Below are 14,791 nucleotides of genomic sequence, written 5' to 3' on the forward strand. Positions count from 1 at the left end.
TGGGATTGTAGTTTTTCTGCTTAGAGAAGAACGAAGGTGGCCTGTCATGTTTCTTTATCAAAAAGATTACGAAAATTCATGTTTTAATTGTATTTTTCTTATAACCTGTTGTTTGTATGTATTTTTAATCATGAAAATCTATACATTTTCTTATGCAGGAAAACTGGATATTAATAATTGTATGCATCAGAGTGATTATCACAAGAATATCTATATTTCTAAGTAGGACAATATATAACGATAAAAACAACTAAGAAGTAGAAAAATAACAACCAGGACACAATTAATATGATACAGAAATGTATTGTTGGAGTGTAATTTTAAAGTAATTCACATTTAAGATGATTTATTTATTTATTTTACTGTGGAAAAAGTATAAATATTTTCAGGGAATCCGTTTACCTGACTGATTAATAAACGTTTTCTAATAATCATAATAATAATAATCATCATTATTGTTGTCATTATTATTATTATTATTATTACTAAGAAAATTATTATTTATAATCTTATAAAGAATAAGAAAAACAATAGCGAGTAAATAATGACACAAATATATAAAAGAATGAACAAAATTAAATAGAACAAGTTTTACATAGTAAAGAAGTTTTCACCAATAATTAATTTAAAATGACATTTAAAATAGTTGCGTAGCGTAACTTCATTTCCCAGAAGGCCCCGTGAAAGCTGTCTGCCTCGCGCCTGATCGAAATTGTTACCGCAGTAATTTATAAATTGTTTTAGCTAATATCTGGCATTATTTTCGTACGACCATTCCCTTTCTGTAATGTAACATATATTTTATTAAAATAATAGTTCTAAAATATATCCTGAAACATATTTGTGTCTGATTTTTGGTCTGGAGTTTCAGGTACTGCATCACGAGGACCATCATGCGGAAAAGTCCCGGGGATCTGATTATCGCCAAAGCAAAACAACTAGATTAACTTACAGCTGTGGCTTTAATAACTATTTTACAGCAAAACACAAAGTATTTTCTGAAGAAAAGGCGAAAATGTCGTCGGAGGAATTCGAGAAGTTGCACGAAATCTACAAATCGCTCTATGATGAGCTAAAGCTAATGCCAGAGAGAGCTCTGAAATGTCACGGAGGTAAACAGTTGCTATTTGTTTTAACGGCTTATGTTAGCGTTAGGTAAGTCTGTGAATAACACTGCCGATGGTGTTTTCTGTGCTGTGAAACATGAACTTGTGTTGTATCCGCAGAGGAGAGGAAGAGGTTGGTGAGAAGCTTCGATGAGAGGCAGGGGGAGGCGGAGGAAGTGGTGAGCTGATCTCCTTTATGTTAAGGAAATGATATCTGCTAGCTACACAGCTGTTTATGCTATTTAACAGAATAGACTTTATGCTAACATTGCCCTGCGTTTGTTAAGAAACCACAGTACATAGTCTTCGAGATTAACAGTTTCGTTTTAAATAGTTTGGAGTGAGGTTCAAGTTTAAGTCCTGCATTCATACATTTATTGCCTCAGTAAAAGTACTACTTTTATACAGTATCTGCATTAGTATCGAGACTAACGTGCTTTAGTAAAATGGGAAGTTAAAACGGGCAGTTAATTGCCTGAGTTACATACTAATGCAGTTAAATACACATCAATACATCCTAACTGCATGATTAATGTTACAGTAAACAGGGTTTTTAAATGGCAAAATATAATTTTGGAGGCTGTTGTGTTGTTCAATTGCATTCAGTATTCATAAAATTGAATCAACACCTATTTGTAACAGTTTCAGAAGCGAGAAGAAAATATTATAAAATTGATGAGGTGGATCCATTAATTATCTGTCTATGTTGCCTTCGGCCTGTATCTTAATGTGATTATGTGAAATGTGGTGAATATTTCTTCTTAAATGTAGTGGAGTATAATGTAACGTGTATTGTAAATGAATTGAAACTAGTGAGAAACTGGTTAAAATGCCCTGTTCTACCTTTGGTATCGAGGGATTTAAAAAAAGATGAACTGATGATCACCTCTGCGTCTTGCCCTTCCCATTCACCTCTTTGGAAATTAAGATTTACGTGTGATAGTGATACTTAACAGAGAAGCATCTCTCCTTATTCTCTGGAATCACTTATCTCCAGTTTTCTTATCTGTCTCCAGTTACAAGGAATGGAAGAGGAGCTGCGTGCTGCCCCTTCCACCCACAGAAACGCCATGAGCACAAAGCTGCGCATGTACCACAGAGATCTGGGCAAGCTCCAGAGAGACATGAAAGTCTCTGCTCCAGGCTTTGGTTCTTCTTCCCAGCCGGTGGGAGGAAGTCATCAGGGCATCTATTCATCACAGAATCAACAAAGTGTGAGTGTGGGGTTATGAACTCTAATAAGTTATAAATGCTGTTACAGAGACCAAGACCCTTACATGCCTTTGTGGTTGATTGCCACATGTAATAAAGAATGCATACCCCTAGTTATGACAGGGGCAGCTTTAGGGTTAATCTGGTGTAACTCTGGTTCTTTTTTTAGGGAATGTTTTAAAGACATTTTAAGTGCAATTATAGGAAAATGTAAAAGCAGGAAATGTTTCAGAAATCTAATACATCAGTGGAAAATGTCAACTTTCATTGCCAGAAAGATGTCCCATTTCTGCTTTTTTCCCCAAAAACAATCTCTGGGACATTAAGTGTAATTTCTGCCCACCTATGCAGACACACCAGCAGTCCCAGAGAGCCTTGCTGCTGCAGGGCACAGAGGCTCTGACCAACGCCAGCCAGAGCATCGAACGAAGTCAACGCATCGCCAATGAGACGGAGCAGATCGGCACAGACATCATCGAGGAGCTGGGGGAGCAGAGGGAGCAGCTGGACCGCACCAGAAACAGAGTGAGCTGTGAATTGTTCTTGTGCCTCTGTACGATTGAGATTATAATGCTGCATTAGTTTGTTTACACTGTGAGTTTGATATTTTAGTCACTTGAGTAGAAGTAGTTCAGGGGGCAAACAGGCAGTACAGCTCAGATTTGGGTCAATAGGATTTAAATGAGCTAGATTACGTCCATACTGAGAGTAATACAAACGTCATCAGACCATTATTTTGTTAATATTTTTCTGTTTCTGCCTTTTGTTTGTTTTCTAGTTGGTGAATACCGGAGAGAACCTCAGTCGAACTAGAAAAATTCTTCGTGCCATGGCCAGGCGGTGAGTGCTGCCCCTGAAGAAATCATACTTTTAATTGATCTTTAGTCTCCTCTTGGGTTTGCATTTACTGAATATGAGGTCCCGTTGACTCAGTAGCTTGTGAAATAAAGGACATTTATTTCACTTAAACATGAACTTGGTGAATTATTTCTAACTTATGCAAAATCCCAAAAGACATCAATATGCTGTCCTATAGGACAAAGTAAAGAATCACCTGAGAAACTGGAACGAGGAAACTTAATCAGTTATTTGACTAACAAAAATAGTTTCTGTATGATTTCAATTGACTAATGGATTAATCATCTAATAATTGCAGCTCTTCTGGACATATATAAGGGTAGAATGTGTTGAATTGTCATTTCACAGGTAACAGTTTTCCCTTGGCAGTCTGGCTGTACTTAAAATCTTTCTGAGTCAATATTTGTCCTCTTAAAATGCTTGTGAAACAAATGTCGGAGCATCCTGTCTTTTGTCTTGCAGGCTGGTGACGAACAAGTTGCTGCTAGCTGTCATCATTTTAATGGAGCTGGCCATTCTAGGTGCCGTGATTTACCTGAAGTTCTTCCGAAAATGAGCAGACTGTACCACCTGAACCAGTCTAAGATCTGGATCCAGCACACACCAAGACTCTCTACATCTGTCTCCACTGACCATCCAGTAGCAATAATGCTGTTCTGCTGTTTCTGTGAGTGCAAACGAGGACAATGAGACGGCTCCGTCTTAAAGTGAACCTTTACAGAAAGGGGATTCTGTCCACGGTTCATATGACAAGAATGACAAATTGATGAACCTGTTAATGGACCAAATCTTTTGTTTTTATGGACAGACTGTGAGCTTAAATTTGCACTGTTTATCAAACTGTTGCTGACAAGGACGCCCCGCAGGGCTGCTGCCAACCCCCCGAGATGATCCTCTGTGAGGTTATCGAAGTCTGAGTAAGACATACTCCCTCCCACGTTCGAAGATTCTCTGGTAACAGTTTAAAAGTTACTGATCTGACTTTGCCGCAGCAGTTCTCAGAGGTTTAAAGATTCTCAGATTGGGATACTTTATTTTTTACTTCTAATAACAATGATACAATGCAATCATCTTAATTGTACTTTACGGTTTAGGATAAAAAGGCACCATTGGAATCACTTCTGTTGTGATGTGTCCAATGCCAAATGGTTATATTTAGCTTGTTTTACAATTCTGAAGCCTGAGGCCAAATTCTTCAGAGGCGTGAATGTGAAAATTCTTACTAATTGCAATGTTCTTAACAGTTATAAATGTTGTCAAATCACTGTATTATACAAACGTCTCTGTTTGAAATAGGTTGAATTATTCCTTATTTGACCGCCTCCATTAAATCTAATCTTTGACCTCAGTTTGCATCGTATCTTAAATTCTCTGGGCTGAAGTTCAAGAAAAACATCCGCTGTGGAGCTGACGTCACCAGAATGTGTTACAGGCTGAAGCTCCCGTCCAGGCCAGGTTAGTGCTGCGCAAACAGCATCTGTTACTATGGAATTAATTCTCAACTAATAGGCGATAAGGTTATTTTTACTGCTGTGTTCTTGAAGTGGCACATCTGTTGCACTGTTTTTCCTCACTTAGATATCACGCACTCCTGGTGTGATGCCAAGTACACAAACATGTTTGTTGACCTGCCTGTGTGGCTCAGGTGGAGAGTGGGCATTCGACTGAAACATTCTCGTCACATTGCCTGAAAAACGAAATTAAATAACACTGCTTTTTTCACTGGTAGAAAGCAGTAAATGTACTTATGTTACATTATTGCATGTGAATAATGTTTTGTTATATATTGAACTTATTAATCAATTACAATTATTATGAAAGCATTTCTGATAATAGAAAAGCCTTAAAGAGGGGATATTATTCTGTTTCACATTTTAAGACACACATATATAATGTTACAATGTTGGATGTCCAGACTAAACGTGGGTGAAGTTTAAAATCTGTAGGTAAAAGTATGTTGGAGTAATCCCCAGGCTTGGGAGAGCTGGCTATCAGAACCTCATCCGTCCCGGCTGCCCGATCCGTTCTGCGCATGCTCACACTTATTCCTGCCCGATTTGTACCTCACGTGTGAACGTTTGACGGCAGCAATTATTTTTTTTACAAACAGCACAATATTAGACAAATACTCTACACTGCAATACAAATAACAGTACGTGGCCGTTATTAGCCAACATAAAAGCACCGAAAGGTTGCATGGCTGCCTGTTTTATGATTGTTAAAAGAACTCTGTATCATACATACTAATTAGCTAATTTGGTAAAACTAGCTAATTTGACAGCCAGCGCAATGACACAACTCTGTGTGTGCGACGAATGCGCAGAACGGATCGGGCAGCCGGGACGGATGGGTACTGACACTGGCCAATCAGAAGAAAGTGGACTTGTAGGGGCGGGGTTTCTTAAAGGGACAGAGCTGACTGAGTCGTTCCAGGCAGAGGCTGTATGAGGGCCTGCACAGAGCACCAGTGTGAGAAAAATGAGTGTTTTTAACTGTAAATGATGCTAAGCTACTCCACAGGTATCACAGTGAGATGTGAAGCTTGAAATGAGCATAATAACCCCCTTTAAGCTTTGGCCATTTTGCATTATTTTAGTACAAGCATTATTTGAAGCATAATGCAGCACCACTGTGATCCCGGCTGAAGTATCTCTAGAACTATTTGATAGATTGCCCTGAAATTTTTTTTACAAACATTCATGGACCCGGGAAGTATCATAATGACTGATAATCCCCTAACTTTTCATGTAGCAGCACTTTGACGTTGACATGGTGATGATGACATGTGGTTTGTCATGAAATATCCCAACTATTGGATGGATAATCCAAAAGATCTCTACAGACACTCATCGGCCCCAGAGGATGAATTTGAAGGAGTTGGGTGATCCTTTTGTTTGTCTGCTCGCACATTCATCAGGTCAAATGTTTAAATTGTGAAATATTTTTTTAACGTGATGGCTTTGTGTAAAGTAATTGATTGTTCCCAGAGGATAAACACCCCTGTCACCTTTTGGTTGTACTGGTAGCATGGCTTTAAGGATTGCAGTGTTAATCTGTCTTTAGCTTGTCCCTCCATCACTGAAATATATCAGTAACACATTTTAATCTAGCATCTTCAACATGTACTGATGAATTCATCGAGTCATGATCCCCAGAAGACTTTTGTGAGGACATTCATGGTTCCCAGAGGATAAACCCACATTACAGTGTAGGTCTGTCTTGCCACCAACAAGTCAATGTCATGTAGACTCTTGCATAAACAGTGGCTTTCTCATATGAAACAGTTATGAGATGAACTAAGAAGGAAATAAGACACATGTACACACAGACTACAAATGTAATCACATTTATGGAAGACCAAAATATAAACTCTTTGTTTCAAGGACAAAAGTCATGTAGTGGCCACATCAAGTCAAACATGGACCAAGCATCAGATTAGGTCAAACTTCATTATGAGTTGTTTTTTTCCCAGCGTTTGAATCAAAGCTGGACTTTAACGGTTTTTAAGCCAATTAAAATATACAATGTTAGTCAATATCTATACACACATAAATTCTAGTACATATACTGGTAGGTGAAAATACAAAAGTAAACTCTAAAGAAAATACAGTAACTACACCTGGTCCAAAAGTGCAAACACATCATTACTTGTTAATAGTAACTGGGACAGCCACAAACTGTGGCCTCACACCAAGTCAGACTCAGTTTATCATACCTCTGAGGCAGGTTCATATTCTTGTAAACCAAACGCATGAAAAATATGTGGCAGCCGTGTCCTCTAACACATAACTTATTACATACAGCAGCAAAATAAGAAGCTGTTTAAATTAATAGTACTTCTATCAGAGTGTAGTAGTTGGTTTCTAACTAACACCAAAGGCTTTTGTTTCAGTAGTTTTAATGTGAACTTTTCTACTCAAATCAGTGAAGCCCTTTTATAGTTTTAGAAATCCAGACATAATTAAGTTTTATCATTAAATATAACATCAAACAGCAAAGAGAAAGGAACACAGCTTCAGCTACTATTAGATTCAGTCTTTGCAAGTAATTGAAAAGTGAGGAATGCTCAGGGATGATAAAGTTCATAGCTTTGCTTCCTGCTCTCAGAGGCGGAGCTGCTCTGTGTCCTCCTTCACAGCGGGAATCTCATCGATGGACACGTGAGCTCCTTCTCTCGTCTGACCCAGAGACGACGCGATGACGTCGACCGCTAAAGAGGCGGTGGCCTCCACGGCTTCAGGGCTGGCCCCCAGCATGGGGTTTACCTCCACCAGGTCCATGACTGACAGCAGACCTGCACATCAACACATTCATGAGTTAGATACAAACACCTTTAAGAGCAGGAAACATGTCTATGTATGATATTGTGGCCATATTTGTAGTTTTCTGTACCTGTGTTGTGGATTTCCTCTGTGATGTAGATTCCCTCCCTGTAGGTCAAACCTCCGTTCACTGGCGTTCCTGTGGCTGGAGCCAGAGACGGGTCGAATGCATCGATGTCGTAGCTCAGGTGGATCGGTCGCTGTTTCCTGTTCAAGTAGGAAGAAGGTGAGAATTTAAGTTACAATTCACTTCAGACATGGGCACTCATTTGGTTTAAGTCAAATAGACAAGAGAAAAGTTTGTTTTTAAGTTAATGTAAAATATTAAAACCTTAGGAACAGTCAAATATTCTTTACCTTGCCATAAGATGGTCGAGGGTGACTTCCATGACCCTTTGGATGCCTAGTCTGTCGATATCCCTCATAGTGAAGTACTGGATGCCCAGATTCTTTAGGATTTGGCTGTTTTAAAACAAATTCAAAAAGGTCAGAAACACAGTACGTCAACCATTTAGTCAAAGTTTAAAAAGTGACGGTGTGTACGTACTGCTCTCCGGGGTCGACATCCCGCAGTCCAATGTACACCAGGTCCCTCGAGGAGAGGAAGGGCTTCGACCAGGAGAACCCGGGGATGTCTGGCATCTGTGGTGGACACACAGAGATCATGAACTAAAGAATTCATATGTGTCACAGCAGAGACTCAAAATGAAATCAAAGAGACTAAAAACTCCAGAAACGACAACAAATACACTCAAAGCAGCTGTAAAGAGACTCAACACGACTTTAAAGACACTCGAAACTACTAAGAAGAGACTAAAAATGATGAAAATTAATTCCTTCATTGAAACATCAGAGTCAAATTATATGATCATGAAAGTACAAGTCAATGTTGGTCTATTTTATTAATTATGTGTTTTAGCGCCGCCTTTTAGTTCTGTGTGCACTTGTGTTCATAAAATGCTTCGAGATCCCGTCTACCTTTTGTTTTCAGTGATGCCTAATATTCCTCCTCACCTTGTCTTGCAGCTCTTTGAGCATGAACGCCACAGGCTGGCCGTGGAGGTTTCCTGATGGAGAACACATGGGCGTGTTTACATCTGCATGAGCATCCACCCAGATCAGACACAGGTCAGGACACTGCTGGGCGTGGCCTCCCACTGATCCAATAGCAAGGCTGAGAGAGGAGAATGACAGTCTTATAAATATCAGGTGTTAATAGCAGTCAAATTGAGACGCTCAGAGTGACCTTGTAAGGGAGTTGCAGCATTAACACGTAAAGTAAATTGATACACAGCAGCCATTGGACACCTGATGTACAAGCTGTGCTGCGTGATTTCAGGGCCGGTGCTGTTCATGTACAGCACATTCTGTATTGTGTACGTTACCTGTGATCGCCTCCCAGCATGACAAGGGTGTGTCCTGCACCGACAGCTCTGCTCACTGCACCAGACAGCTTCTTGTTTGCTGCACCCACCGTGCGAGGAGACTGCACGTGCATGTAGGGCTCGTCCTTCTCGAAGTGGTGGAAGTTGAGGTCGCCAAAGTCATGGACAGAGTAGTCTGAGGAACACAAAAGCAAGAAGAAACTGCCATCAAGTCAAGAGCCTGATGCTTTAAATATATTTAAGTGAAGGTTAAGAGTTCAAGAGCAAGAACACTTTACCCATCTTTATTTTATTTAGCACCATCTTGCAAACAAAGTTCTCAAAGAGTTTTACAGAACAAGATAAACACAGCACAGCCAAAGTGGTTAAAACAAAAAAATGTAATCAATTAGACAATAAAAGGGTCATTTTTTTAAAGTCACCAAAGGTCGATAAAATTAATAAACACAGGAGATACAAAGAGTATTAAAAAACGAATTATTTAAACTTAAAAACAAGGATAATACACCCTTAACCCTCAAGCTTTGTGCTATTTTTGTGGGGAGAAATAAGCCAACAGTTGCATGAAGCCTGCAGACGCCATTAACTGTTTTGCAGTTATACGGTTGTATAAGTACGACACTGTTGGAGCAGTGCTGTACTTTTCTACCTAAATATACTGCTAGTCAGGTGGCACTCTCAAAGGTGTTACATAACTGAATAAAAGCTTTAGCTCCCTTCCTCTCCAGCATGACTTAACAAGTATCTGTCTAGCTTACAGTCTGAGGAGGCTGAGTCATTTAATGCCAGTGGAACATTCGTGACGGGGCACTTTCCACTTGTCCCCTTTCCCACGTCAGCTCAGGTTACAGTTCACTCTTTGCTGCTCGGCTGCTGCAGTAAAGACCGAAAAACTTTCCCCTCCGTTCAGGACGTACACTGCGAAGTAAACAAGTGATGTGATCCTCCATACTGGGGGTCCATCTGGCAATGTGAGTCGCGATGGCAGTGTAGTGTTACTCTGCTGATCTCAGGGATCCAGCAGAGTTCATTACCATTCGTAGACAGGACAGGAATAGCCCTTGTCTGTATGCAATCTTGAGCATCTATTGCAGGACAATTCAAAACGTCTGTTCTTGCCGCAACAGGCTGCAAGTCCTGCTTCTGTTTGCTGGGAAGTGATTACAGCTGCAACTGTAATCGTCTGTTTACTAGAGTTAAATCTCAAAGATAATAGTTTTTGTTATTATGATTTTATTCTTTATTGAGACGCAAACTGAGAATGTAAAGGCTGCAGGACGTGTGGAATTTATTTAAGTAAGGGTTTCAGTTTCATGCGTTGGACCCAGCTGGTGACATGGCAGCTGGATCTTTTTTCCCTGCAGCCAATTTGACATCAGGCCACCAGGAAGACGGCTCGTCGCCAACTTCTTTCCTTCACCTTCATCAGACTGAGGTCGTTTTTTAAACACTTGATTTAAGACTCTAAAGTTTGTTGTAAATATTATGAATATTACATATAAAACCCTTTTACTGAAGGCTTTTGTTTTTACCTTAATATGTTTTAAACCCCTTAAACGAAGCTTTAAAACATGTATCTTTGTGTCTGAATAGTTCTTTAGTTCCATAACTATAAATTAGAGCCTGATAATATGTGATTTTTGAGAACATAACACAATGTATATATAGTGATTTTTTTAGCTTTAATTAAAGACCTTTTCCATGTGACATGTGCACTGTTTTCTGCGTTATATGTTCTTTAAAAAAGTCATCACATCAGGGCCGATTGGAAAACATATATGCCGATATCAATATATCTGTAGTAAGCCTGTATCGGTGTGATAATACCGGTCGGGCGAAACTGTTAATACAGTTTAAGTCCCAGCTGTAGAAATATAGGACGTACCTGTTGCATCAGCTGATGAGCAGATGTTTAAGACCAAGCAAATTATGTAAGATATCTGGGTGTGTTAGCTCAGAATCAGAACAGGTACAACTGCTATGAACTGTCACACCTTTATAATCCCCGTATGACGACTTTTATTGGCTATAATTAGTTATATCAGGTGGAGCTCAGCAGTGAGTGTATCGTGACCTTGTAGTCCTGTTTACTGTGTTATAATGACACAGTAAGTCTGTGGTATATGCTCTAAAGAAAGTATTTATAACAGCCTTATCATACACACATATGGTAGCCTGGTTTTAAAGCGAGTCGACGGGCAGCCCTGGCTCCAGACGTAAGGATACAGTGACCTCTTCATAGGTTATTTAACATATATCATTGTGCAATTAGTCTGTTTTCTAGCACTATCCTGCCTAAAGTAGACTATTAAGTCTGTTTAATTCCACACTCAGGTCATCTGACAAGGCCTGCTACTCCTTCTCTACGCACGTTGCAAAGTGTGACTTTTCTTTTGCACATTAAGATCAGCTGCTTTAAAACCTTCTCAAGAGCCCTATTCAAGCCCTATCAAGAGAACTATTGACTTGCCTTCCATTAACAGGGCATTACTTCTTATTTTCTATAAAACTACTTGATCTGTATTCTGTGCAACACTTTTTTCCCCCTTTTGACTGGGACCTACATCACTCTCAGTGTGCATAAGCAGAAATAGCAGCTTCAAATAAGACAACAGGGCGACGGTGCGACGGAGTGCAAAGGAGCTGAAATAAAAATGACAATGGAACTCTTACAACTTGCTTCATGTACGGGAATATATACGTATATAATAGTTTATAAAACATGCATAGATTTGTGTTGACAGTGATGTCACTGACATGATATAACTTTGTAACTTTGGTTTTTAAAAGTATTTATTATTATTATTATTATTATTCCTTTTTAAACCTACATCAGGCTAACTGCCATTAGCTTGAATATAAAACAGAGGGATGATTAATAAGTAATGTATATCATAACGCGAATAGTTTAGAATCTCATTATTTAATTGTGGCATTGTACTAAAAAGTACTCGATATGCTTTGTCAACATATTAAGCTGTGATGTAACTTAAATATTCACAAGACACTTGACACTGACCTTACACTGACCTTATCATAATAAGCGGTCATTTTAAATCTGCTCAGTTAGTTTCCTTGTGACTGTTCCTGTAATGTAATCCTCCGTCTCATCACCACCGTCTCTGCTGACTCTCCTTTGTTACGCAGACGGGAAATTTCCAACACAATGCAACCACATTGACCTGCGCGCTAAAAGAAGGGCAGGTTTCTTCACCCTGCGGTGTCTTCTTTCATGTGTAAAGCAGCGCTGGTGACGTAAGGGCGTCAGCGCTGGAACTACATGAATGATAAAAAAAAGAAGAGTTGTTACAGTGGGGGTGAGTGGGTTTGTCTGCAGTGACGACACAGTGGAAATAATTCAGCCATCCGCTTCCTGCAGCCTTCCGAGCATGTGCCCAGAATGACTAAAGCAGGCCGACATGTGGCCACGTGAAAAAAAGGGGCAATCACATTGCATGGATGGTGCAGGGTTACAACAGTGTCCTCTAATGTCTCCGTGTTGTTTCCCATAGTGACCCCGCCGGACTTTATGGTATTCCTGTCCTTGTATGGCTGCGATTAAGTAGCCGTGAGACTGAATGAAGCTTTATCACGTCTTTGTAGTCGCCATTACTTCATTAGGAGGGCTTTTAGACTTATTTTACACCATTAAACGACTTAAGTGGGGCTTTTTATATATTCTTACTGGCTTAGTTATAATAGTTCACGCTGCTTGAAAAATATAGACCGATTTAAATGATGTGCAACAGATTATGGCAATTTATCTTGCTTAAACACATTTGATTTTCTGACGTATCCGTATAATGCTGCTATTATTATGTCAGACAAAGGATCTTGAGAGGATTTTATTGAAACTGGACTAAAGCTGGGACCACTTTGTTCCCTAAACCGTGCGTGCTGGATCAACCTCTCCAAGTATACATGGATGTTTATATTTACTGCCTCCCAGTGATGTAACAGGCTGGCTGAGATGAGAACTATAAGCTATATCTGTCTAAATGCTTCCCAGCCGAACCTGTAACACCCATCCGCTGTTACGTAACACAGCGGCACCGGCTGCTTCGATGAAATCCCGTCTCCCCCCGGCACCTACCTAAACCGGAGAGCCTCTCCATGAGCCCCGCATCTCTGATGGCTTTAGGACCGTGCTCCACTCCTCTTCTTTTCTGTCAGAACACAAACGGAAAAGTGTAAGAGGATGACGGCTTTGTTCTAAAAAAAAAAAAAGTCACAAAACGCTTCATTCTTACCTGTCCTCTTGAAAATGGAGCGCCTATGATAGCCACAGAATGAGCTCTGCTTTGTTGGCAAGTGTGGCTCAGTTGAGTTCTGAGAAGACGGAATAAAGGTCCCCTCAGCGGCATTTTGTCTCTATTTTCAAATTCAAAGTCGACTCTGTCTGTATGAAAGCGACTCAGGAGACTGCGCACAGGAAGTCTGATGAAAGCTGTGCGGAGCGTTGCGCTGGTGGATGCTGAATGAAGCCGCGTTGGTGCAAAGGGCCGGACTTATGCATCCTTAATCTACTTAATATTCATGAGCTGCTGAAAAGGAGGACTGAGATCAGTGCTGGAGATGATCCCACCCTAATTTATTCACAGAAACAGAAGGTATCTGAAAGTGTATCTAATTTATCAAAGGTGTAAAGGGTTTTAACGTGTTACACATTTCCATTACAAGAAGTACAGATATAACCTGTGACGCCAAGTTGAATGACACACCTTCGAACTAGCCAATAGCAAATGGACAAAAAAGAGGGTTCGCTCTGTGGGCGTGGCCTGAGAACTGATGTAGACCATGAACTGTTTCGAAATGTGTGTTGTGAAGACCACACTGCAGTCTCATCTAGGTGGAAATTTCCAGAGGGGCAGCCAGGCGGGACTGATAGGCTTGTTTACATTATAGTGTTTGGCCTGGTTGCGTGTCTACACGTGTACTAGTCCTGCCAAAACATATCGGTTTCCAGGTCAAGTTGAAAACATATAGGCCTATCCACCTTTACATTTCACACAGTATCTACCGTTCCTACACAGGTGGTTGTTCTTTATAGGTTCTCCCTACCAGTGGTGAAAGAGTTACTGTAGGCCTACTGTAGTACTGTACTACAGTAGTAATAATAAGGCAAAAGTAAATCATTTCTACTGTATTACTAGTACAGTAAAAAAACAAAGCTGTATAGCTAGACGTTTAGCAATCTAAATCTTAAAGTTAAAGTTTGACGATTCAAAAATAAAATTATGTAGAAAAAAGAATCACGTATAAAAAAAACTTTTTTATAGCTACATTACAAACATTTATTTTGTGTTAATAGACTAGAAACAAATAGTTAGTATATAACAGTGAAATGTATTATTATAATCTCATATGTTTTGAATGTAATCTCAATATGCAAGTAATTCTAACTATAGCTGGCATATGGGTTAACTTTAGTAGCTGTATCCATGGCTGTGAAACCGTACAACGACGAAAACCATTTACATATTAACTTTTTATTAATGTAAAGTTTAAGCCATGCTTTGGTTTCATTTTCGTCATTAAATAATTTATAAGCAGTGTTTTTGTAAAAGAAAGAAAAGCAGAATATCACAGATTTTTTGTTTATGATTATGTAGGCTAAAGACTACACAATAGAGTAGCATAATAGCAACATTTCTGTTATAACTAAGTAATATAGTTGTAGAACATAAACTGGACACACTGTTACCGAGCAACAACAAACCAACAAATGTTTTTCTTCTGCCTGCCGCAGTCAACGAACAGAACTCATGTAGGGTATGTAACCGCCATAGGTGTAAATCATAGACTGTATAAAAAAGGGGTGAAGTTGGGGTTATAAAAGAAAGTAAAGCATTTGGCGCCATCAAGCGTTTAAAAATGAAGACTACAGAGAATTTAATATGGGCACAGG

The 14,791-nt window shown here is 39.5% G+C and overlaps 2 protein-coding genes across 2 annotated transcripts; one reads left to right on the top strand and one right to left on the bottom strand.

Annotated features, from left to right (window-relative positions):
• The first annotated feature begins 901 nt into the window (after window positions 1–901).
• On the top strand, window positions 902–5,092 carry vti1b (vesicle transport through interaction with t-SNAREs 1B). The gene is made up of 6 exons (XM_069661991.1): window positions 902–1,112; window positions 1,227–1,285; window positions 2,123–2,320; window positions 2,670–2,843; window positions 3,097–3,158; window positions 3,639–5,092. The coding sequence occupies exons 1-6, from the start codon at window positions 1,016–1,018 to the stop codon at window positions 3,730–3,732; spliced, it is 684 nt and encodes a 227-aa protein (XP_069518092.1). The 5' UTR covers window positions 902–1,015; the 3' UTR covers window positions 3,733–5,092.
• A 1,414-nt stretch (window positions 5,093–6,506) lies between these two features.
• arg2 (arginase 2) lies at window positions 6,507–13,352 on the bottom strand. The gene is made up of 8 exons (XM_069661924.1): window positions 13,134–13,352; window positions 12,977–13,049; window positions 8,884–9,058; window positions 8,513–8,672; window positions 8,046–8,140; window positions 7,856–7,960; window positions 7,569–7,705; window positions 6,507–7,470 (listed from the first exon to the last, which is right to left on the bottom strand). The coding sequence occupies exons 1-8, from the start codon at window positions 13,245–13,247 to the stop codon at window positions 7,280–7,282; spliced, it is 1,050 nt and encodes a 349-aa protein (XP_069518025.1). The 5' UTR covers window positions 13,248–13,352; the 3' UTR covers window positions 6,507–7,279.
• Between the last annotated feature and the right edge of the window lie 1,439 nt (window positions 13,353–14,791).

Source organism: Semicossyphus pulcher, unplaced genomic scaffold (genome assembly GCF_022749685.1).
Source record: "Semicossyphus pulcher isolate SPU_LCO1_2020_fin unplaced genomic scaffold, fSemPul1.0.p SCAF_14, whole genome shotgun sequence".
NCBI lineage: Eukaryota > Metazoa > Chordata > Actinopteri > Labriformes > Labridae > Semicossyphus > Semicossyphus pulcher.